Here is a 25,270-nt window from a genome sequence, read left to right as displayed (position 1 = left end):
CGGGCGGGCAGGGGTGGTGGCGATGGCACAGTCATTGGGGGATGGGGGTGAGGAGGGGTTTGTGTTTGTGGGGTGGTGGTAGTGATGGATTTCTGTTTGGGCAGATGGGGCATCTCCCAATCGGTGACGAGCTGTGGACACCCCGGGGTAGATGGAGTCTCTGTGATTGTGATTGTTGTGTGCTAACAATAGGGGAGAGTCCCATCGGAAATTCCCCCCACGGTCTAATGAGTCAACAGCTCCCGTTGCATTGTGCGACCACCAGGATGGTAGAAGGAGGAGTCGATGGACCTTGGTCCTTTTCCCTTTGCGTCACAGCTGCTCCTAAATCAAGATGTATTTTGTCGTGTTGGTAATTATATTTATTTAAGAACCTAAGCACTTCTGGATGCAAAAAAATCCCCACCCAAGGTTCATCGAATTCACTTTCTACAATCCTGGAAGTCACACCATACAACACTTGGGTGTTGTCGATGACTCCAGCTGATCAAAGGTTCTCCCCTCAGTTGGCAGTGTGCTGTTTCTCTGTGATCGAGGGGTGTACGGGTGTGGGCTCGGTATGGGGGGTAAGCCTTCACCCCCATCCCTCTGTAGGGATAAGGAGTTAGGGGTCGAGTTTTGCCGCCTTGTCGGCAGAGTGTCTAGTGCAAATCAAGGCAAGGGAATACACATTAAATGACACTGAAAGGTGTAGAGGAACAAAGTGACCTTGGAGTGCATGTCCACAGATCCCTGAAGGTGGCAGGCCAGGTAGATAAGGTGGTTAAGGCAGCATATGGAAGACTTGCCTTTATTAGCCGAGACATGGAATGCAAGAGCAGGGAGGTTATGCTTGAACTGTATAAAACACTGGTTAGACCACAGCTGGAGTACTGCGTGCGGTTCTGGTCACCACATTACAGGAAAGATGTGATTGCACTGGAAAGGGTGCAGAGGAGATTTACAAGAACATTGCCAGGACTGAAGAATTTTGGCTATGAGGAAAGATTGGAGATGCTGGGTCTGTTTTCTTTGGAACAGAGGAGGCTGAGGGGAGACCTTATTGAGATGTATAAAATTATGAGGGGCCTGGATAGAATGAATAGGAAGGACCTGTTTCCCTTAGCAGAGGAGTCAACAACCAGGGGGCATAGATTTAAAGTAATTCGGGGGAGGTTTAGAGGGGATTTGAGGGGAAATGCCTTCACCCAGAGGATGGTGGGGGTCTGGAACTCACGGCCTGAAAGGGTAGTAGAGGCAGAAACCCTCACCACATTTAAAAAGTACATTTGAAGTGCCGTAACTTACAGGGCTACGGACCAAGAGCTGGAAAGTGGGATTAGGCTGGGCGGCTCTTTGTCGGCCGGCGCGGACACGATGGGCCGAATGGCCTCCTTCTGTGCTGTAAATTTCAATGATTCTATGAATTCTTTTTTCGTCTCCCACGCTGTTCTTTAGGAACAGTCCCACATGCCCTCTGACAACGCTCTGGTGAGATGTTCCACACGTTGGTCTTCAGGCTGTGAGAGCGCAGTGTTTCACCAGCTGTCGACGCCCAGAGTGGCAATGTTTGGCTGAGACCAATCGATGACTTTGGTGAACCAAAGTGCCTCGTACTCTTCTACAGAAACTGTGCAAGAGTGTGAGTTTCTGGGGCGGTGGGGTAAAGGGGGTAAAGACCTGGGTGTGACAGCTACACTGTTTTGAGTGCAATGGTGAGCGGTGATGGGGTGGGGAATTGATACTGGTGCTTTTAGGGAAAAAAAATGATTTTAAACTGGGAGGATGACCTCTGATGACTGAAACTTGTAGTAAGTTTGCTAAAGCCCCCAGGATTGCCCTGCAGTTTCGAGGACATGAAAGAAAAGAAAGACTGACTTGCATTTATATAGCACCTTTCATGACCACCGGACGTCTCCAAGCGCTTTACAACCAAAGTACTTTTGGAGTGTGGTCACCATTGTAATGTGGGAAATGCAGCAGCCAATTTGCGCACAGCAAGCTCGCACACACAGCAATGTGATAATGACCGGATAATCCTGTTGTTTTGTTATGATAATTGAGGAGTAAATATTGGCCCCAGGACCCCGGGGAGAACTCTTCTTCGAAATAGTGGCAATCGGATCTTTTACGTCTACCCTCTTGGGGCCTCGGTTTATGTCTCCTCTGACAGTGCAGCACTCCCTCAGTACTGCACTGGGAGTGATGGCCTAGATTTTTGTGCTCAAGTCCCTGACTAATTCCCAGGACACTGCTGTCAGCAAAACCCGGGAGAGGAATGGTAGGGGCATTAAATAAATTGTGTTTTTTTTTGTAAAAAGGTCCTACAACATTTTTTTTAGTTATAAAAATATTGGCGATTTGGGGGAGGGGGTGGAGGAGAGAAAAGGCCATTTGACTGCCGCTGAAGAATCATCCAATTGGGTGTTGACGAGTCTTTGTGTTCTGATAGGCGGGGCGCAATGTCGGGCGACCAACGGCGGGAGTGTGGGGGACTGGGAGGTTGGAGATGGAAAGTCATGCGATCACACCTTCCAGGAATATGTCCAATCAGAATTGGCGACCCCTAGCTTGTGGTGATGGGTGAAACAGACCCTTGTGGGACAGGAGACTGTCATCATCATCATAGGCAGTCCCTCGGAATCGAGGAAGACTTGCTTCCACTCTTAGAATGAGTCCTTCGGTGACTGAACAGTCCAATACGAGAGCCACAATCCCTGTCACAGGTGGGACAGACAGTGGTTGAGGGAAGGGGTGGGTGGGACTGGTTTGCCGCACGCTCCTTCCGCTGCCTGCGTTTGTTTTCTGCATGCTCTCGGCGACAAGACTCGAGGTGCTCGGCGACGAGACTCGAGGTGCTCAGCGCCCTCCCGGATACACTTTCTCCACTTAGGGTGGTCTATGGCCAGGGACTCCCAGGTGTCGGTGGGGATTTAGCACTTTATCAGGGAGGCTTTGAGGGTGTCCTTGTAACGTTTCCTCTGCCAGCCTTTGGCTCGTTTGCCGTGATCATTTTCCAACAGTCACATCAATGATTTGGATGAAGGAACTGAGAGTAATATCTCCAAGTTTGCAGATGACACTAAACTGGTGGCGGTGTGAGCTGTGAGGGGGACGCTAAGAGGCTGCAGGGTGACTTAGACAGGTTAGGTGAGTGGGCAAATGCATGGCAGATGCAGTATAATGTGGATAAATGTGAAGTTATCCACTTTGGGGGCAAAAACGCGAAGACAAAATATTATCTGAATGGTGGCAGATTAGGAAAAGGGAAGGTGCAACGAGACCTGGATGTCATGGTTCATCAGTCATTGAAAGTTGGCATGCAGGTACAGCAGGCGGTAAAGAAGGCAAATGGCATGTTGGTCTTCATAGCTAGGGGATTTGAGTATAGGAGCAGGGAGGTCTTACTGCAGTTGTACAGGGCCTTGGTGAGGCCTCACCTGGAATATTGTGTTCAATTTTGGTCTCCTAATCTGAGGAAGGACGTTCTTGCTATTGAGGGAGTGCAGCGAAGGTTCACCAGACTGATTCCTGGGATGGCTGGATTGACATATGAGGAGAGACTGGATCAACTGGGCCTTTATACATTGGAGTTTAGAAGGATGAGAGGGGATCTCATAGAAACATGTAAGATTCTAACGGACGGAACAAGTTGGGTGCGGGTAGATTATTCCCGATGTTGGGGAAGTCCAGAACCAGGGGACACAGTCTTAGGATAAGGGGTAAGCCATTTAGGACTGAGATGAGGAGAAACTTCTTCACTCAGAGAGTTGTTAACCTGTAGAATTCCCTCCCGCAGAGAGTTGTTGATGCCAGTTTGTTAGGTATATTCAAGAGGGAGTTAGATATGGCCCTTACGGCTAAAGGGATCAAGGGGTATGGAGAGAAAGCAGGAAAGGGGTACTGAGGGAATGATCAGCCATGATCTTATTGAATGGTGGTGCAGGCTCGAAGGGCTGAATGGCCTACTCCTGCACCTATTTTCTATGTTTCCCCTTAAATCTATTATTCGCCTCAACCACTCCCTGTGCCAGCGAGTTGCACACTCTCTGGGTAAAGACGTTTCTCCTGATGAAGGTTTGCTTTGGTCTTCCCAACGTGGAGTTGGAGGAAGACGAGACTGGATGTTGGACATTGGCAGTGCTGAGGGTAGAGGGCGAAAGAGATGGCGGAATGGTAGACCTGGGTGTCGTCTAATGCGGTGGACGATGTCACTAATGGACAGCACGTAGAAGGTGAGGGGACCAAGGGTAGACCTTGGGAGTTCCAAAGATAACAGTAGGGGGAGGTGGTCAGAGAAGCCTTGCTGGAGGTGCGTTACCTGCCTTTGGGTAGATGGGAGTGACCGAATGTGGGTAGTCCCATTTGAGCTGGACAACTGATTGGAGGATGGTTTAAGTGTGTCACATGCTGTGGGGAAAAATTGAGGATGAGGTGAAATAATGCATCATGGTCACACAGGATATAATTTGTGATTGCGATGAGAAGAATGACCTGCATTTATATAGCGCCTTTCACGATCTCTCGATGTCCCAAAGCACGGTGCTGCCAGCGAACTACTTTTTGAAGTGTAGTCACTGTTGCAATGTGGGAAATGCGGCAGCCAATTTGCGCACAGCAGGCTCCCACAGACAGCAGTGTGATAATGACCAGATAACCTGTTTAAAAAAAATTATGTTGATTTGAGGGATAAATATTGGCCCTTGCTCCTCTTCAAAATAGTGCCTTGGGATCTTTTTTGTCCACCTGAGAGAGCAGACGTTTAACGTCTCATCTGAAAGACTGTGCCTCTGACAATGCAGCGCTCCCTCAGCACTGCACTGGAGTGTGAGCTTAGATTTATGTGCTCAAGTCCCTGGAGTGGGACTTGAACCCACAACCTGCTGACTCAGGTGAGAGTGCTGCCCACTGAGCCATGGCTGACACTCATGCTGTACTTTATCTCCAAACATGGGATTGTGTGGGAGGGGAGGTCCCTGGTTTGAACCCCCACCCTGCCACTAGTTCCTAGATCAGCGATAGCCTTGGGCAATTGACTATTCTTAAGTGGGCTTCAGTCTTTTGGTTTAATCCTTGTGTGAAGGGTTATTCTCTGACTGCGGGAAATGAAAAGGGTAGATAGAGGGAAACTATTGCCTCTGGTGGGGGAAGTTCAGAAAATGGGGGCACAATTTTAAAATTAGAGCCAGGCCATTCAGGGGTGATGTGAGGAAGCTTCATACACCGGTTAGTGGGAATCTGGAACTCTTTCCCTCCCACCCCCCTCCCAAATCTGTGGATGTTGGAGATCAATTGAAACATTCCTGGCTGAGATCGATTTGATTTTTGTCGGGTCAGGGTATTGAGGGATCTGGAGCAAAGGTGGGTAAAGGGGAGTTGAGCTGTGGATCAGCCATGATCCAGTCAACGGGCAGAATGGGCTGAATGGCCTCCTCCTGTTCCTATGCCTCATAGACCCACTATTGAGCAGGGGGTCACCTGCATAACACTGGAGTGGAGTCTTGCTAGGGCTGTGGTGGTTGGTTCCAGAGCCTCCAGTTGACGGGATCTGCTAACTCAAGACAGACTGGGATCAAATATTTCTCTCTTCCCTCGGAGTGTGCGTAGAATCATAGAAATTTACAGTATGGAAGGAGGCCATTCCAGCCCATTGTGTCTACACCAGTCAGCAAAGAGCTATCTGGCCTCATCCCACTTTCCAGCTCTGTCTGCTATATATGCAGACTATAGATATACTCTCTGTGTAGTCACTGTGTAGTTGCATAAGATGGAGACTTGTTTACCTGATGTACTATCAATAAGGTTTACACTGTGTAGATACCAGGCTGGCACCACTAGAGGGTGCAACGGGTGGCGAGCGGGGTTTCCTGCTCTGGTGGCAGGGCCCAGTATAAAAGGGTAGCCTCCATGCAGCTGCCTCACTCTGGAGTTATGAATAAAGGACCAAGGTCACTACAGTTTGAGTACAACACATTGCCTCGTGGAGTCATTCATAAGTACATTACAGACAAAACACGGTCTGTAGCCCTGTAGGTTACGGCACTTCAGGTGCACATCCAAGTACTTTTTAAATGTGGTGAGGGTTTCTGCCTCTACCACCCTTTTAGGCCGTGAGTTCCAGACCCCCACCACCCTCTGGGTGAAGAAATTTCCCCTCAAATCCCCTCTGAACCTCCTACCAATTACTTTAAATCTATGCCCCCTGGTTGTTGACCTCTCTGCTAAGGGAAATGGGTCCTTCTTATCCACTCTATCCAGACCCCTCATAATTTTATACACTCAACAAGGTCACTCCTCAGTTCCAAAGAAAACAACCCCAGCCTATCCAATCTTTCCTCATGTCTAAAATTCTCCAGTCCCGGCAACATCCTGGCTCTTTGAAATAGCTATCCAATTAGTCCCACTCCCGCTGCTCTTTCCCCATCGCCCTGCCCATTTTGTTTTTTCCCCCTTCAAATATTTAATCCAATCTCCTTTTGGAAAGTTACTATTGAATTTGCTTCCACCGCCCTTTCAGGCAGCACGTTCCAGATCTCAACAACTCGCTGCGATCTTGGGCAGTCCCTCGGAGTCGAGGATGACTTGCTTCCACACTAATGAGTTCTCAGGTGACTGATGAGTCCAATGCGGGACCTACAGTTTCTGTCACGGGTGGGGCAGACGGTGGTTGGAGGGACGGGTGGGTGGGGCGCTTGGGTTGTCGTGTGCTCCTTCCGCTGCCTGCGCTTGGTTTCCGTGTGCTCCCGGCGAAGGGACTCGAGGTGCTCCGCGCCATCCCAGATGCACTTCCTCCACTTTGCGCGGTCGTGCGGGATTCATAAGGTGTCGGTGGGAATTTGCACTTTTTCAAGGAGGCTTTGAGGATGTCCTTGAAGCGTTTCCTCTGCCCACCTGGGGCTCGCTTGCCGTGTCGAAACTCCGCGTAGAGCGCTTGTTTTGCGAGTCTCGTGTCAGGCGTGCGGATGATGTGGCCCGCCCAACGGAGCTGGTCGATTGTGATCAGTACTTCGATGCTGGGGATGTTGGCCTGAGCGAGAACACTGATGTTAGTGCGCCTGTCCTGCCCAGTGGATTTGCACTGCAATGGGAGCCAAAGACCTGCCGTGCTCTCCTCCAGGCTAACTTTGAACCTTTTTTTATTTATGACTAGTCTCTCCGCAATGCCCTTGTAAGGCTCTGGTCGAACACGGTTATAAAATATTGGCTCCTGTTACTATTTTCTATCCTCCCTTCCTGTGCACTTTAAGCTTTTGTTGCGCGTTCCTCCTGCCTGGCCTTTGCTCGAATGTTGTAAACGAGAGATCGGAGCAGTTCTATTGCCCCTGACGACGGCTGCACTGGCGCAGGGCACAAACCAGGCAGAGAAAATGGCCTTTTCAACCCATTGATGCCTCGTGGGCCTTGCACAGGGTAACGAGGTGACTGCTCACCCCTTGCAACCTTCCAGTCGCGTATTAAGAATCTGGAGCACTGCGTTCAGTTCCGAGCACTGCACCTCTGGGAGGATATATTGGCCTTGTAGAGGATGTGCAAAGTTAAAGCACATGGGATTGGGGGTAGTGTGCTGACGTGGATTGAGAACTGGTTGTCAGACAGGAAGCAAAGAGTAGGAGTAAACGGGTACTTTTCAGAATGGCAGGCAGTGACTAGTGGAGTGCCGCAAGGTTCTGTGCTGGGGCCCCAGCTGTTTACATTGTACATTAATGATTTAGACGAGGGGATTAAATGCAGTATCTCCAAATTTGCGGATGATACTAAGTTGGGTGGCAGTGTGAGCTGCGAGGAGGATGCTATTAGGCTGCAGAGCGACTTCGATAGGTTAGGTGAGTGGGCAAATGCATGGCAGATGAAGTATAATGTGGATAAATGTGAGGTTATCCACTTTGGTGGTAAAAACAGAGAGACAGACTATTATCTGAATGGTGACAGATTAGGAAAAGGGAAGGTGCAACGAGACCTGGGTGTCATGGTACATCAGTCATTGAAGGTTGGCATGCAGGTACAGCAGGCGGTTAAGAAAGCAAATGGCATGTTGGCCTTCATAGCGAGGGGATTTGAATACAGGGGCAGGGAGGTGTTGCTACAGTTGTACAGGGCCTTGGTGAGGCCACACCTGGAGTATTGTGTACAGTTTTGGTCTCCTAACTTGAGGAAGGACATTCTTGCTATTGAGGGAGTGCAGCGAAGGTTCACCAGACTGATTCCCGGGATGGCGGGACTGACCTATCAAGAAAGATTGGATCAACTGGGCTTGTATTCACTGGAGTTCAGAAGAATGAGAGGGGACCTCATAGAAACGTTTAAAATTCTGACGGGTTTAGACAGGTTAGATGCAGAAAGAATGTTCCCAATGTTGGGGAAGTCCAGAACCAGGGGTCACAGTCTGAGGATAAGGGGTAAGCCATTTAGGACCGAGATGAGGAGAAACTTCTTCACCCAGAGAGTGGTGAACCTGTGGAATTCTCTACTACAGAAAGTAGTTGAGGCCAATTCACTAAATATATTCAAAAGGGAGTTAGATGAAGTCCTTACTACTCGGGGGATCAAGGGTTATGGCGAGAAAGCAGGAAGGGGGTACTGAAGTTGAATGTTCAGCCATGAACTCATTGAATGGCGGTGCAGGCTAGAAGGGCTGAATGGCCTGCTCCTGCACCTATTTTCTATGTTTCTATGTTTACAGCGCAGTGTTAACTTATGGGGGGATTGTCCTCTGAGGAGAGATTGTGTAGACTAGGCCTATATTCTCTAGAGTTTAGAAGAATGGGAGGTGATCTCATTGAAACATATATAATTCTTACAGGGCCTGACCGGTTAGATGCAGGGGAGTCTAGAACCAGGGATCAGCCATTTAGGGCTGAGATGAGAAATTTCTTCACTCAGGGTGGTGAATCTTTGGAATTGGAGGCTCAGTCGTTGAGTATGTTCAATACCAAGATCGAACTATTTTTGGATATTAAGGGAATCAAGGGATATGGGGACAGTGCAGGAAAGTGGAGTTGAGGTAGATCATCAGCCATGATCAATGGCGGAGCAGGCTCGAGGGGCCGAATGGCCAACTCCTGCTCCTAATTCTTGTGTTCTTATGAGGACAGGTTTCATAGAATAGGCTTATATTCCCTTGAGTACAGAAGATTAAGGGGTGTTTGTTTTAAGCTGATTAAAAGATTGGATAATTTCTCTCTCTCTCTCCATCCTATTTCCTCTGATGGGCGGTGTCCAGAACAAGTCTCAGTGCACTATTGCCCCCTCCTGGTATTGGCCTGAACTGCAGCATTAGCGTAGAGTTGTCTCAGTTAGCAGGTGGAATGGAGAGATGATAAAAGGGTAGATAATGAAGAATTTTACAGCACAGCAGGAGACCCTTTGGCCGTCGTGTCTGTGCCAGCTCAGAGAGTGATCCAATTAGTCCCACTCCCCCGCTCTTTCCCCACAGCCCTGATAGATTTTTCCCTTCAAGTATTTATCCAATTGCCTTTTGAAGTCACTATTGACTCTGCTTCCACCGTCCTTTCAGGCAGCACGTTCCCGATCATCATCATAACTCGCTGCATTTTTTTTAAAACTAATTACTGTAAATCGGTGTCCTCTGGTTACCCTCCTGTCACTGGAAACTGTTTCTCCTTATGTACTCTTATCGAAACCCTTCATAATTTTGAATCTCTTTAAATCTCCATTTAACCTTCTCTACTCTACGAAGAACAACCCCAGCTTCTCCAGTCTCTCATCCCTGGTACCATTACACTGAACGTACAGCACAGAAACAGGCCCTTCGGCCCATCAGGTCCGTGCCGGTGTTTATGCTCCACACCAGCCTCCTCCCACCCCTCTCCATCTCACCCCATCACCATATCCCTCTATTCCTTTCTCCCTCATGAGTTTATCTAGTCTCCCTTTAAATGCATTCATACTATTTGCCTCAACCAGTCCCTATGGCAGCGAGTTCCACCTTCTCATAGAAAATAGGTGCAGGAGTAGGCCATTCAATAAGATCATGGCTGATCATTCACCTCAGTACCCCTTTCCTATTTCTCTCCATACCCCTTGATTCCTTTAGCCGTAAGAGCCACATCTAACTCCCTCTTTAATATATTCAATGAACTGGCATCAACAACTCTCTGCGGCAGGGAATTCCACAGGTTAACAACTCTCTGGGTGAAGAAGTTTCTCCTGATCTTGGTCCTAAATGGCTTACCCCTTATCCTTAGACTGTGACCCCTGGTTCTGGATTTCCCCAACATCGGGAACATTCTTCCTGCATCTAACCTGTCCAGTCCCATCAGAATTTTGTTTCTCACCACTCTCTGGGTAAAGAAATTTCTCCTGAATTCCCGATTAGATTTATTAGACATCATCATCATCATAGGCAGTCCCTCGGAATCGAGGAAGACTTGCTTCCACTCTAAAAATGAGTCCTTCGGTGGCTGAACAGTCCAATAAGAGCCACAGTCCCTGTCACAGGTGGGACAGACAGTGGTTGAGGGAAGGGGAGGGTGGGACTGATTTGCCGTACGCTCCTTCCGCTGCCTGCACTTGTTTTCTGCATGCTCTCGGCGATGAGACTCAAGGTGCTCGGTGCCCTCCCGGATGCACTTCCTCCACTTAGGGCAGACTGGTCTTTGGCCAGGGACTCCCAGGTGTCAGTGGGGATGTTGCATTTTATCAGGGAGGCTTTGCGGGTGTCCTTGTAACGTTTCCTCTGCCCACCTGGGGCTCGCTTGCTGTGAAGGAGTTCCGAGTAGAGCGCTTGCTTTGGGAGTCTTGTAACTATCTAATGGCCCTGAAATTACAGTCGGAGTCTTCCTTCGGACAAACACCTCCGACCCAAAATTTTGCTCCGAAAGTACCTGGTGGTCCCAGAGGAGCCGCCTTTCCACCCACTTCTCAGAGCGTCCACGTCTTCTCGATACGGACAGAAAAGCTGGAGTCACGTGGGCCTGGACCACCAATCACGGTATAGTATTCTCATTGATAATAATGGGAACTCCAATTTTATGAGTTCCCATCACTATCAATGAGAATAACACCCAAACACAACATAATACATTTTAAAAAAAAAACACCACACGTTTAAAATTAATTGTAATTAAAGTTAATTAAATGTTTTGGAAAAAGCACATTTTGGGGATTTTTTTTAATAGGGTTTAAAATAAAATGACCTTAGTGGACAGGGTTTTTACTATTTTTAAAATGTGTATTTAAATTTTATTTTTATGATTTTTAAAACTCTTGTGCTGGTAAAAGTAGGATAAATGCCTGCTTTTACCAGGTGTAGGAGTTTGAAGGACATTCGCTGGGCAAATAGCCCAATCTGTCCCGCGCGGATGTCCTTCTCCCGGGGATGCGGAAGATCTGTTGAGATATCTTGACAGATCGGAAAAGCCGTTTTTCGGCGCATACGCATCGTGCGCCGGGAACCAGCTTTTGCGAGGCCTTGCTGGGTCCGTACATAAACCGGAATCTCAGGGCCTATATTTATAACCTCCAGTTCTGGCCTCTCCCACAATTGGAAACATCTTCTGATCATTCTAATAAATCACCTTCAAACGCCCTCTCCCAAGGCCTTGACATTCTTCCTAAAGTGTGGAGCCAGCCTAGATGTTGGCTTGATCGTGGCGTTCCCCTAGAGCTTCTGTTGCTCACGACTTGCTTCCTTTCTGCGTTGTTCAAGGTAACCCACACGGAGAGCCATGCCAGACCTGACGACGACCGTCACCAAGAGCTTGAAGAAAACCACACCGGGGATTCAGATATGGCGAATCGAGGCAAGTAGAAGGATGGTATTCACGTCCTACCCTGTGAGGAGTGGGCACGGTAGCTGGTGGAGACCCATCACATGACACTGCGTGTATTTGAGAAATTGTGACTGCTGTACCATTGGCTTCTCTGTTCTAAAATGCTGGGTGGTTGATTCTCGTAATGTGGGCGTCATTGGTGAGGTCTGGGCATTTACTGGTTGCCCTGAACTGAGTGGGCACTTTAGAGGGTGGTGGGGGGAGCGTGATGTTAAAGAGTCAACCATTTTTTTGAATGGGGAGAAATTACAACATGCTGTGGTGCAGAGGGACCTGGGGGTCCTTGTGCATGAAACTCTTTTTGGAGTTCACCTGCAAAACATAAAACATTAAACGGTGCCACCCGACCTGGGTGACACTCCAGACATTTACAAGGCCCTTTTTTTTCCCCCCTTTTTTTTTTTGTGTTTTTCTTTTTGGGCACTAAAATCACAATTTTTCCCCAGTGCCCCCTATAAAAGGGAAGGGGACACTAAAAGCACCGGCAATTAAAACAAATTAACTTTAAAACGTAAAATCAAATTAAAATTTGGTTGCCGGGCGTGATGATGCACTCCAGTCCCTCCGGTGCCCACCTCTCGCGGAAGGCCGCGAGCGTACCGGTGGACACCGCGTGCTCCATCTCCAAGGACACCCTGGACCGGATGTAAGAGCGGAAGAGAGGCAGGCAGTCAGGTTGAACGACCCCCTCGACCGCCCGCTGCCTGGACCGGCTGATGGCACCCTTGGCCGTGCCTCCTTGTGCATGAATCCCAAAAAGTTAGTTTGCAGGTGCAGCAGGTAATCAGGAAGGCGAATGGAATGTTGGCCTTCATTGCGAGAGGGATGGAGTAGAAAAGCAGGGAGGTCCTGCTGCAACTGTATAGGGTATTGGTGAGGCCGCACCTGGAGTACTGCGTGCAGTTTTGGTCACCTTACTTAAGGAAGGATATACTGGCTTTGGAGGGGGTACAGAGACGATTCACTAGGCTGATTCTGGAGATGACGGGGTTACCTTATGATGATAGATTGAGTAGACTGGGTCTTTACTCGTTGGAGTTCAGAAGGATGTGGGGTGATCTTATAGAAACATTTAAAATAATGAAAGGGATAGACAAGATAGAGGCAGAGAGGTTGTTTCCACTGGTCGGGGAGACTAGAACTAGGGGACACAGCCTCAAAATACGGGGGAGCCAATTTAAAACTGAGTTGAGAAGGAATTTCTTCTCTGAGGGTTGTGAATCTGTGGAATTACCTGCCCAAGGAAGCAGTTGAGGCTAGCTCATTGAATGTATTCAAATCACAGATAGATAGATTTTTAACCAATAAGGGAATTAAGGGTTATGGGGAGCGGGCGGGTAAGTGGAGCTGAGTCCACGGCCAGATCAGCCATGATCTTTTTGAATGGCGGAGCAGGCTCGAGAGGCTAGATGGCCTACTCCTGTTCCTAATTCTTATGTTCTTATGTATTTTGGTGTGGAGACTGGAGTCACATATAGGCCCAGACCGGGTAAGGACAGCAGGTTTCCTTCCCCAAAGGGACATTATTGAACCCGTTGGGTTTTAACAACAATCGACACCTTCGTGGTCACTTTTTATTGAAACCAGCTTTCAATTTTGATATATTTATAACTGCATTAAAATTCTCAAACTGTCCATGGTGGGAGTTGAACTTGCTTTCACTGGATTACAGTAACTGAGCCACTACATTACTGTACCCCCTACTGATGATTTCCACCTGCCCTAGTTATACAGGGAGGAAGCTTTACTCTGTATCTAACCCTGTGCTGTACCTGCCCTGGGAGTGTTTGATAGGACAGTGTAGAGGGAGCTTTACTCTGTATCTAACCCTGTGCTGTACCTGCCCTGGGAGTGTTTGATAGGACAGTGTAGAGGGAGCTTTACTCTCTATCTATCCCCGTGCTGTACCTGCCCTGGGAGTGTTTGATGGGACAGTGTAGAGGGAGCTTTACTCTGTATCTAACCCCGTGCTGGACCTGCCCTGGGAGTGTTTGATGGGACAGTGTAGAGGAAGCTTTACTCTGTATCTAACCCGGTGCTGTACCTGCCCTGGGAGTGTTTGATGGGACAGTGTAGAGGGAGCTTTACTCTGTATCTAACCCCGTGCTGTACCTGCCCTGGGAGTGTTTGATGGGACAGTACCGAGAAAGAAAGACTTCAGAACGTCCAAAACCGTTTTACAACCAATGAAGTACTTTTTAAAGTGTAGTAACTGTTGTAATGTCGGAAACACGGCGATTTACCAAACAAAATGTGTGACGCACAGCTATTTATTTTTCTCCCCAGAAAATGCTGATGGTCCCTGTGTCACCGAGATCCTATGGCAATTTCTATGAAGGGGACTGTTACATCCTGTTTGCAGTAAGTTGATTGATGCTGATGGTTAATGTGTCTCGGGGGATAAATTATCCCTGCACCCATCTCCATCCTCCTCCCCCCTCCACCCCTCCCAATGTACTCGCTGACCTACAGTGGCTCCCAGCCTCGCTTTATTAAAATTCTCATCCTCTTGTTCAAATCCCTCCATGGCCTCGCCCCCTCCCTATTTCTGTAACCTCCTCCAGCCCCACAACCCTCCGAGATCTCTGCAATTCTGACCTCCTGCTCGTCTCCTACTTCCTTTTCCCGACCATTGGCGGCTGGGCCCTGAGCACTGGAATCCCCTCCCCAAAACTCTCCGTTTCCCCCATTAAAGAAAGACTTGCATTTATATAGCATCTTTCACGACCACCGGATGTCTCAAAGCGCTTTACAGCCAATGAATTACTTTTTGGAGTGTAGTCACTGTTGTAATGTGGGGAAACGCAGCAGCCAATTTGTGCACAGCAAGCTCCCACAAACAGCAATGTGATAATGACCCAGATAATCTGTTTTTGTGATGTTGATTGAGAGATAAATATTGGCCCCAGGACACCGGGGAGAACTTCCCCCCTGCTCTTCTTCGAAAGAGTCCCGTGGGATCTTTTACATCCACCTGAGAGAGCAGACGGGGCCTCGGTTTAACGTCTCATCTGAAAACGACGGCACCTCCGACAGCGCGGCACTCCCTCAGCACTGCACTGGAATTGTCAGCCTGGATTTATGTGCTCCAGTCCCTAGAGTGGGACTTGAACCCACAACCTCCTGACTCAGAGGTGAGAGTGCTGCCCACTGAGCCACGGCTGGCACTCAAAAAAAAAAAGATGCTTCTTAAAAACCCCTGATGACAACAACAACAACTTGCATTTATATAGCACTTTTTACGTATTAAAACATCCCAAGGCACTTCCACAGGAGCGATTTAACAAAACGTGACACTGAGCCATGTAAGGAGTTGTTCAGACTCTCGTCCATTCCTTTACCTCCAGACTCGACTACTGCAAAGCACCCCTGTGGGCCTCCAACATTCCACCCTTTGTAAACTTGAGTTCATCCAAAACTCTGCTGTCCGTCTGCACATGTGCGGGGGAGGGGTGGGGATAGCGGAGGGAGAGAGCAACCGGTCAAAGGTTCCTGCTCCCGGGCACCGTACAGTAATTCTCTGCCGGAAATTGGAAGTCTGTGCCAGTGTCGTAGCAAGAGGATCGGGCTGGGTGCTGTCCCCTGTGGTCAAATAGCCACCCAACCCTGGCTGTGTGTGCATTGATCACACACATAATCGCCACTTGGGCAAGAAGCCAGAGGGTTACTGGCTGTCTGTTTAAACTGTAGTCCAGCGAGAGGCGGCCCCTTTCGGGAGAGGAGCGGTTAGAAGTGGATATTTATCTGATTGTACCCACCCAAGGACGTTCCTCCAATCCTTCATTAGAAGTGTTGGAGGGAGCTGTGGGTTTCATAAGAATAAAACTCTCCCTCGAATGTAAAGCACAAAACAGGGCATTTGGCCCAACAGGTTCGTGCCAGTGTTTATGCTCCACACCAGCCCCCTCCCATGCTCCATCTCACCCCATCAACATATCCTATTCCTTTCTCCCTCGTGTGTTTATCTAGCTGCCCCTTAAATACATCTCTGCTCGTCACCTCAACTACCCCCTGTGGCAGTGAGTTCCACGTCGGCTGAAGCTGATTGTGTCTTTTCCCCCACCCCAGACTCACAAGACTGGCAGTTACTTCATTTATGACATCCACTTCTGGCTCGGGAAAGACTCCTCCCAGGATGAGCAGGGAGCGGCAGCAATCTACACCACTCAGATGGACGATCACCTGGGCGGGAAGGCCGTGCAACATCGCGAGGTGCAGAGATATGAGTCCGAAGCCTTCAAGGGGTATTTCAAGAAGGGTTTCATGTGAGTAAAGTCCTTTTGGACTTTCAAAAGGCCTTTGACAAGGTACCACATAAGAGATTGGTGTACAAGATCAAGGCACATGGTATTGGGGGTAATGTACTGACGTGGATAGCGAACTGGTTGGCAGACAGGAAGCAGAGAGTCGGGATAAACGGGTCCTTTTCAGAATGGCAGGCAGTGACTAGTGGAGTGCCGCAGGGCTCAGTGCTGGGACCCCAGCTATTTACAATATATATTAATGATTTGGATGAAGGAATTGAATGTAATATCTCCAAGTTTGCAGATGACACTAAACTGGCGGTGTGAGCTGTGAGGAGGACGCTAAGAGGCTGCAGGGTGATTTGGACAGGTTGGGAGAGTGGACAAATGCATGGCAGATGCAGTATAATGTGGATAAATGTGAGGTTATCCACTTTGGTGGAAAAAACACGAAGGCAGAATATTATCTGAATGGCGGCAGATTAGGAAAAGGGGAGGTGCAACGAGACCTGGGTGTCATGGTACATCAGTCATTGAAAGTTGGCATGCAGGTAGAGCAGGCGGTGAAGAAGGCAAATGGCATGTTGGCCTTCATAGCTAGGGGATTTGAGTATAGGAGCAGGGAGGTCTTACTGCAGTTGTACAGGGCCTTGGTGAGGCCTCACCTGGATTTGGTCTCCTAATCTGAGAAAGGACATTCTTGCTATTGAGGGAGTGCAGCGAAGGTTCACCAGACTAATTCCAGGGATGGCTGGACTGACACATGAGGAGAGACTGGATCAACTGGGCCTTTATACACTGGAGTTTAGAAGGATGAGAGGGGATCTCATAGAAACATAAGATTCTGATGGGACAGGATAGGTTAGATGTGGGAAGAATGTTCCCAATGTTGGGGAAGTCCAGAACCAGGGGACACAGTCTTAGGATAAGGGGTAGGCCATTTAGGACTGAGATGAGGAGAAACTTCTTCACGCAGAGTTGTGAACCTGTGGAATTCCCTGCCGCAGAGGAGTTGTTGTCAGTTCATTGGATATATTCAAGAGGGAGTTAGATATGGCCCTTACGGCTAAAGGGATATAGAGAGAAAGCGGGAAAGGGGTACTGAGGTGAATGATCAGCCATGATCTTATTGAATGGTGGTGCAGGCTCGAAGGGCCGAATGGCCTACACCTGCACCTATTTTCTATGTTTCTATGTTTTGGTTTTCGTCCAACGGTAGCAGGGTCTGTCCTGGGATAGAAACATATAAAATAGGTGCAGGAGTAGGCCCTTCGAGCCTGCACCACCATTCAATATGATCATGCAACTTCAGTACCTCATTCCTGCTTTCTCTCCATACCCCCTGATCCCTTTAGGCGTAAGGGCCACATCTAACTCACTTTTGAATATATCTAACGAACTGGCCTCAACAGCTTTCTGTGGTAGAGAATTCCACAGGTTCACAATTCTCTGGGTGAAGAAGTTTCTCCTCATCTCGGTCCTAGATGGCTTACCCCTTATCCTTAGACTGTGATCCCTGGTTCTGGACTTCCCCAACATCGGGAACATTCTTCCTGCATCTAATCTGTCCAGTCCCATCAGAATTTTATGTTTCTATGAGATCCCCTCTCATCCTTCTAAATTCCAGTTAATATAAGCCTAGTCGATCCAGTCTTTCGTCATATGTCAGTCCTGCCATCCCGGGAATCAGTCTGGTGAACCTTCGCTGCACTCCCTCAATAGCATGAATGTCCTTCCTCAGATTAGAAGACCAAAACTGTACACAATAGGGGACAGGGAGTTGACTGTCAGCCTATAGGGCAGGGTCTGTCCTGGGATAACAACAATAACCTGTATTTATATAGCGCCTTTAACATAGTGAAACATCCCAAGGCGCTTCACAGCAGTGTTGTAAGACAAAAGAAATAGATTTGACACTGAGCCACATGAGAAGAAATGAGGGCAGATGATCAAAAGCTTAGTCAAAGAGGTAGGTTTTAAGGAGCTTCTTGAAGGAGGAAAAAGAGGTTTAGGGAGGGAGTTCCAGAGCTTGGGGCCTAGGCAACAAAAGGCACGGCCACCAGTGGTGGAGCGATTTTATAATCTGGGATGCTCAGGAGGGTAGACATCTCCCGGGGAGAGAGGGGGTGCAAGGTCGAGAGAAAGAGGTTGTGGGGTTGGAGGAGATTAGTGATAGGGAGGGGGTGAGGCCATGGAGGGATTTGTAAATGAGGATGAGAATTTTGAAATAGAGGTGTTGCTTAACCGGGATAGGGGAAAGTGAGCTGACTGAGACTATAGGGCAGAGGCTGTACTGTATAGCGGTGGGCGAGTGGGACTTGAACCCACAACCTTCTGACTCGGAGGTGAGTGTGCTGCCCACTGAGCCACGGCTGACGTATGGATAGTGATCTGGGATGATTTTAGGTGCACATTAAAAGCCAGTTTTCTGTCTTTCAACAGTTACAAGCAGGGAGGTGTTGCTACTGGACTAAAGCATGTCGAGACCAACACCTACAATGTGCAGAGGCTGCTTCACGTGAAGGGGAGGAAGAACGTGTACGCTGGTGAGGTGAGCACATTGACCAGCCTTCAAATTTACCACCTGTTCCAAACCTCCCCCGGAGACTGGCTGGGAATGTGCCCAGATTGCCTCTGAATAGAAGCTCTTCTCTGTAGACCCCCACCAGCCCAGTCTGAGCGTCGGTGCCTGTAGCTTAGTGGAGAAGGGAAGTGGCCAGGATTGCTGCTCCTGGTGAGTTCACACGTTCGGTGAGGATCATGTCCAGTCTGGCATTGCTGCTCCTCCAGCCAGGGTCGCCAACTCTAGTTGGACATATTCCTGGAGGTGTCATCACATGACCTTGGCCTCCAACCAACCCGCTCCTGTGATTGGTTGTCCATCCTCACAGTGCCCTGCCCCTATAGCCAATCGGAAAGCGAGCAGACTCTTCATTACCCGATTGGATGATTCTTGATGATTCTATCAAACGCCCCCCCCCCCCCACACCCTCCCAGAACTAGGAACCAAAAATATAAGGTAGTCACTAATAAATCCAATGGGGAATTCAGGAGAAACTTCTTTACCCAGTGGTGAGAATGTGGAACTCACTAGCATAAGGAGCAGTTGAGGCACAGATGCATTTAAGGGGCAGCTAGATAAACCAGAGGCAGAATGGAACAGAAGGTTATGCTGATGGTTGGATGAAGAGGGGTGGGAGGAGGCTGGTGTGGATCATAAGCCCCAGCACGGACCCGCTGGGCCGAATGGCCTGTTTCTGTGCTGTAAATACGATGTAATCACAAAACGGGGTTGGAGGAGGCTCAAGTAGAGTATAAACAGTGGCATAGACCAAGTTGAGTCAACTGGCCTATCCCTGTGCTGTAGAAATGCACGTCTTTTAATAAATACATGGAAAGGAAGAATATTTAGAGATCCTGGGGGTTTCAACTGAGCTCCAATTTCAAGCATCCATTCCACCTTTTTTATGAATTAACTAACTTTTAACTATTTAAATCGGCAGCCAGAACCGATTCATGCAAAGAATAACAAGGTTTTTTTAAATTTAAAAAGATGCATCAATGCGGGAAATGTATCAATGCAAAAACCAGATTGATTAAAGTTGCAAGTGCAATCTCTGTGTTGTCGTGTCTGGAAGCTTGCTTCAGGATGGATGTGAGATCAGTTCTCGTGAATCTTGCAGGTCGAGATGAGTTGGAGGAGCTTCAACATAGGCGATGTCTTCTTGCTGGACCTGGGCAAGCTCATTGTGCAGTGGAACGCGCCGCTGAGTAACCACATGGAGCGTCTCAAGGTACTTCTACTCGTCCCGGCTTCTTCAGCGGCTGGTGGAGGTTTTGGTGGGGGTTGGGGCAGGCTGGGCGGACATGTATTTTATGCAGTCACTGTATACTCTCCCATGCTACTGCCAGGCTGACGGCTGATTGCAGCGTGGGCAGGTACAGCAGGAGCGGCGAGGTCGGGGCGAAGGAGTGGCGAGAGATTATAGAGGGACGTGATCGGGGCCCAGGAGAGGCAAGGGCCGCGGGGCAGCACGGGCCCAGCCCACACTGCGATATGTGGGCACTAGGTCTGTGCAGCAGAGCAGGTCTCCATTCGTCCTGGTTAACCCTTGCCACTGGACCAAGACCTAGCTCTGTCAAGCCCGTGTGGTGGCTGGTGTGCAACGGCCACCACACGTTAAAAAAAATCCACCCACAGGCATCTTCCACCCTTCAGGATGTAGTTTGGGATCCAGAATATTAGGTCCTTCAAACATCTGTGAACTCATCCCTTTTCGGCGTAGAAGCAAGTCATCCTCTGCAAAAAATCTGCAAAAGGACATAGACAGGCCAAGTGAGCGGGCAAAAATTTGGCAGATGGATGCACTTTAGCAGAAAAAATCAAAGAGCAAGTTATTATTTAAATGGAAAAAGATTGCAAAGTGCCGCAGTACAGTGGGACCTGGGGTACTGGTACATGAAACACAAAAGGATAGTATGCAGGTACAGCAAGTGATCAGGAAGGCCAATGGAATCTTGGCCTTTATTGCAAAGGGGATGGAGTATAAAAGCAGAGAAGTCTTGCTACAGTTATACAGGGTATTGGTGAGGCCACACCTGGAGTACTGCGTGCAGTTTTGGTTTCCATTTTTACGAAAGGATATACTTGCTTTGGAGGCAGTTCAGAGAAGGTTCACTCGGTTGATTCTGGAGATGAGGGGGTTGACTTATGAGGAAAGGTTGAGTAGGTTGGGCCTCTACTCATTGGAATTCAGAAGAATGAGAGGTGATCTTACTGCATAAGATTATGAGGGGGCTTGACAAGGTGGATGCAGAGAGGATGTTTCCACTGATGGGGGAGACTAGAACTAGAGGGCATGATCTTAGAATAAGGGGCCGCCCATTTAAAATTGAAATGAGGAGAAATTTCTTCTGAGGGTTGTAAATCTGTGGAATTTGCTGCCTCAGAGCTGTGGAGGCTGGGACATTGAATAAATTTAAGACAGAAATGGACAGTTTCTTAAACGATAAGGGAATAAGGGGTTATGAGGAGCGGGCAGGGAAGTGGAGCTGGGTCCATGATCAGATCAGCCATGATCTTGAATGGTGGAGCAGGCTCGAGGGGCCGAATGGCTGACTCCTGTTCCTATTTCTTATGTTCTAATCCTCGGTTCAAGGGACTGCCTATGATGACAACTGCCAGGTTACCCAGATTTATTGCCCTGTATGTGATGGACATGTCGAGAAACGCATGCTGTCGGAATGTGACGATCGTTGGACTTTGCCTAGGCTGGGGCCATCAAGGGTATTCTAGACATGGTGCTATGCCTTGCAGAGTTCGTACATTGCAGTTGCAGCACAGAAACTGGCCATTCAGACCATCCAGTCTGTCTTGGCGTTTACCCTCCATGTGAGCATATTCCCAATTGCACTCACCCGCCCTATTCCCATATCCCTACAACCCCCTCTTCCTACATCCACCTCTCCAACTCAATTGTCATGTATGTACTTTTGGGATCACTAGCCACTAGATGGCATCACAGTTGGAGGCCATTGGGCTGCACGCATGTGTGTGCAGCCCAAGTATAAAAGGCCAGCCATTTTGTGTATAAGTCGCTTTGGGCCTTAATAAAGCAGAGCCAAGGTCATACCTCTTGGAGTTAAACAGTACTCAGTCTAACAGTTATTGCGCATACACCAATCCTGAATGTTGACACCATTTCTGTCTCAGCCACCGGGAGTGAATTCCATAGCCTCTCAACTGTGTGTGTGGAGAGATTTCTCCGTTCCTGTGTTCTAAATCTTTTACATGTAATTCTCTTATCAATGGCTCCTCATTCTAGATCCCTCGACTACTGGAAGCAGTCTGCTTCTAGCTACCCTGTCCCATATTTTTTAATAATAAACACTACTTTTATTTTTTTTAATGCAGCCATTGGTTTAATTTTAACAATTCATTCTTGAGACGTGGGCATCGCTGGCAAGGCCGGCATTTATTGCCCATCCCTGGTGGCCCCTTGAGAAGCTGGTGGTGGACCACCTTCCTGAAACTCTGCCGTGTGTAGTGGTTTGATGCAACGGAGTGGCCTCAGAAGGCAGCTAAGAGTCTGCTTTTCCTCTCTCCATTGCACCAAAAACTGCACAAAAAGAATAAAGTCTATGCACACATAGTATTGATCGCATGACCAATGACTATTACTTAATTATTCTTTACTAATCAGTCTTAACTACTAGCTACAGGTAGGTGAGTGTGTGTGGGAAATGTGGTTTCTTTGGGCATGTACACTTCATCTCTGGAAGCACCAATGATCTATGAGGCAGTTCTCCCCAGAGCTAAGATTGAGGAGAGATTTGATCGAGGTGTTCAAAATCACGTGGGGTCTGGACACTGTAGATAGAGAGAAACTGTTCCCATTGGTGGAAGGGTCGAGTAGCAGAGGCCACAGATTTAAGGTGATTGGTAGAAGAACCAAAGACGGTATAAGGAAAATCTTTTTTACGTAGCGAGTGGTTAGCATCTGGAATACAGTGGCTGAAGGGGTGGTAGAGGCAGACTCCAATTGTGGCTTTCAAGTTGAATGGCCTCATGTGCTGTAAGCATTCTATGATTGTATTGCTGGACTCTCTAACCTAATAGCCTGTGGGCACATCCATCCTCCAAACTCCATGAGACTATTGTTGTGTATGGAGAAAGAGTCAGGCTGAACACTGAGCTCAAAGTAAAGTGTGACCTTGGTCAGGAGGTGGGTGGGATGGCTTGACCCATCCACCTCCACGGAGGTGTGTGGGGGACCTGACCCATCCACCTCCATGGCACGAACCTGGTATTGCAGTACTTCCAGGAACGGTGCAGTGGCTCTAGGCCTTTTGGCTAAGAGCATTGGCGCAGAGTGATCCTTGACTGGTGCAGGGTGACCTCTGGCGTTTGTGACTTGACAAAGAATTGGAAACGATTGGCTACGAATTTATAAAAAAAAAAAAAAGTGTGACCTTGGTCTTTTATTGCAGGTCTCCAGAGTGCCTCTCCAACCTGTGAAGCACTCTTAAATACCTGTGCTCCCAAGGGATTATGGGATTCCTTGGGACTCCAGGGGATGAGCCCTCTGGTGGCTGTACAGAGTAAATACAAATTTACATATATAACAACTATACCAGTTGTATTTTACGATTTGCTGGTTTACCAAGTTCCACAAGTGAGCCAAACCAGCTGGTCAGTCATTGCCTGGAGACTGGTGGTAATCATGTGCTCCACTGTATTCTTGTGTTCAAATCCCTCCATGCGCTCACTCCTCCCCATCTCTGTAACCCTCCTCCTAGCCCTCCAAACCGTTCCATATATCTGCCCTGCTCCGATTCTGGCCTCTTGCGCATCCCCAATTTTCATTGTTCCACCATTGGCAGCCGTGCCTTTTGCAGCCAAGGCTCTAAGCTCTGGAACTCCATCCCTAAACCGTTCCACACCCCTCTCCTCCTTTTACAACGTTCCTCTTTGACCAAGCTTTTGGTCACCTGTCCTAACGTGTCTTTCTGTGGCTTGGTGTCAAACTTTAATTTGCTAACGCTCACCTTGGAAACTATATTAAAGGTGCTATATAAATGCAGGTTGTTGGTGCTCTGCATCCTGCAAATGCCTGTCTTGCGATCTCTGTTGCCAATCTGTCTTGTAACACCCATATTAAAGGGGACGTATCTTTTATAAGAACATAAGGAATACGCCCTTTGGCCCCTCGAGCCTGCTCCGCCATTCAAATAAGATCATGGCTGATCTGATCATGGACTCAGCTCCACTTCCCCGCTTGCACCCCATAACCCTTGACTCCCCTATTGTTCATAAATCTGTCAATCTCCACCTTAAATATACTCAATTTTAATCGTGTTTGATTCCAGGCGATGCAATTGGCTAAGGATATCCGAGACCGGGAACGGGCTGGTCGAGGGCAGATCGCGGTGATTGATGGAGCGGATGAGGCTGCCTCGCCGAAGCTGATGAAGCTCATGTATTACCTGCTCGGCGAAAGGAGGGAAATTAAGTCGCCAATTCCCGATGAGGTGGTTGATCAGCAGCAGAGAACAGCTGTCAAGCTTTATCGGTGAGTGAGGGGTTCGACGTTGCGGGCTGGAAAGATAGCAAGAAATGAGAGACTTACATTTCTATAGTGCCTTTCAACCTCCGGATGTCTCAAATGCTTTACAGCCAATAAAGTACTTTTCGGAAGTGTATTCACAGTTGTAATGTAGGAAAACTGGAGCGAGCAGGGAAGTGGATCTGAGTCCATGATCGGATCAGCCATGACCGTATTAATTAGCGGAGCAGGCTCGAGGGGCCAAATGGCCGACTCCTGCTCCTATTTCTTATGAAACGGGGCAGCAAATTGTGCACAGCAAGCTCCCACAAACAGCAATGTGATAATGACTGGATCATCTGTGTTTTTTTGGTGAGTTGATTTGTGGGATAAATATTAGCCAGAACACAGGATAACTCCCTTGCTCTTCTTCAAATAGAGGCCACCGGATCTTTTATGCCCACCTGAGCGGGCATACGGGGCCTCGGTTTAACGGCACCTCCGTCAGTGCAGCACTCCCTCAGTAGCGCACTGGAGTGTCGGCCTGGATTTTTTTTTTGTGCTCCTTTGGAGTGAGACTTAAACCCACAACCGTCTGTCAGTTGGTAGTACCCTCTGTCACTAAAGCGGTTTGGTGTGGAGGGGTTTGTGGGGGAGGCAGAGGAGGTGGCGGAGGGGTTGGGGGAAGCAAAGAGAAGACAGCTGGGGAGAGGGGGATAGAGAACGGGAAGAGAGATAGGAGGCACCCTGAGAGTGTGGACTATGATAGACTGGGAAGAGAGAGTTTCGATCAAAGTATCCCGATCTTACTGATCCAAATTAATCTTGCTCACACTAGAAAGGGTTCTCATTCTTGGCTCCCATGGCGGAAACAGGCGAGCGAGCAGTTAAAATGGAGCGGCTCCTTGCTTTGCCGCTGGCTCTGGCAGAGGGTGAGACATGCCCCATTGGCGCAGTTGCTGATTCATTTCGGAACCGTGCCATTCTAAGAAGGATTAATGTAGCGTGCTCTCTCGTTGACTGACTGTTTTGTGTCTCCAGTGCGACTGATTCTGAGGGAAACCTGGTGGTGCAGGAAGTGGCTGCTCGACCCCTGACCCAGGACCTGCTGAGCAACGATGTAAGTGACACCATTGCCTCCTGCATGGGATTGAGGGGTTTTGATGAGAGTAAATGGGGAGAAACTGTTTCCGGGGCCATAAGAACATAA

General features: G+C 48.5%; 1 protein-coding gene and 1 long non-coding RNA gene across 3 annotated transcripts in view; one reads left to right on the top strand and one right to left on the bottom strand.

Annotated features, from left to right (window-relative positions):
* The window catches only part of LOC139259643 (uncharacterized), a 146,786-nt gene that overhangs the window by 49,744 nt on the left and 71,772 nt on the right, over positions 1–25,270 (bottom strand). The gene's annotated exons all lie outside the window — the stretch shown is intronic.
* LOC139259640 (villin-1-like) overlaps positions 1–25,270 on the top strand; it is a 145,455-nt gene that overhangs the window by 78,668 nt on the left and 41,517 nt on the right. The window contains exons 1-8 of one of the 2 annotated variants that reach the window (XM_070875150.1): positions 7,749–7,802; positions 11,648–11,741; positions 14,058–14,132; positions 15,840–16,036; positions 18,458–18,566; positions 19,699–19,809; positions 23,885–24,087; positions 25,102–25,180. In XM_070875150.1, coding sequence (XP_070731251.1) covers positions 11,667–11,741; positions 14,058–14,132; positions 15,840–16,036; positions 18,458–18,566; positions 19,699–19,809; positions 23,885–24,087; positions 25,102–25,180 — 849 coding nt within the window. In that variant the 5' untranslated portion in view covers positions 7,749–7,802; positions 11,648–11,666. Of the gene's footprint in view, positions 1–7,748; positions 7,803–11,647; positions 11,742–14,057; positions 14,133–15,839; positions 16,037–18,457; positions 18,567–19,698; positions 19,810–23,884; positions 24,088–25,101; positions 25,181–25,270 lie in introns of those variants that run through there. The other variant, XM_070875149.1, reaches the window with a different exon arrangement.

The sequence above is a fragment of the Pristiophorus japonicus genome, chromosome 3 (genome assembly GCF_044704955.1).
Source record: "Pristiophorus japonicus isolate sPriJap1 chromosome 3, sPriJap1.hap1, whole genome shotgun sequence".
Taxonomy (NCBI): Eukaryota; Metazoa; Chordata; class Chondrichthyes; family Pristiophoridae; genus Pristiophorus; species Pristiophorus japonicus.
The sequence above is the reverse complement of the archived record's forward strand: the minus strand, read 5'-3'. Positions and strand labels throughout refer to the sequence as shown.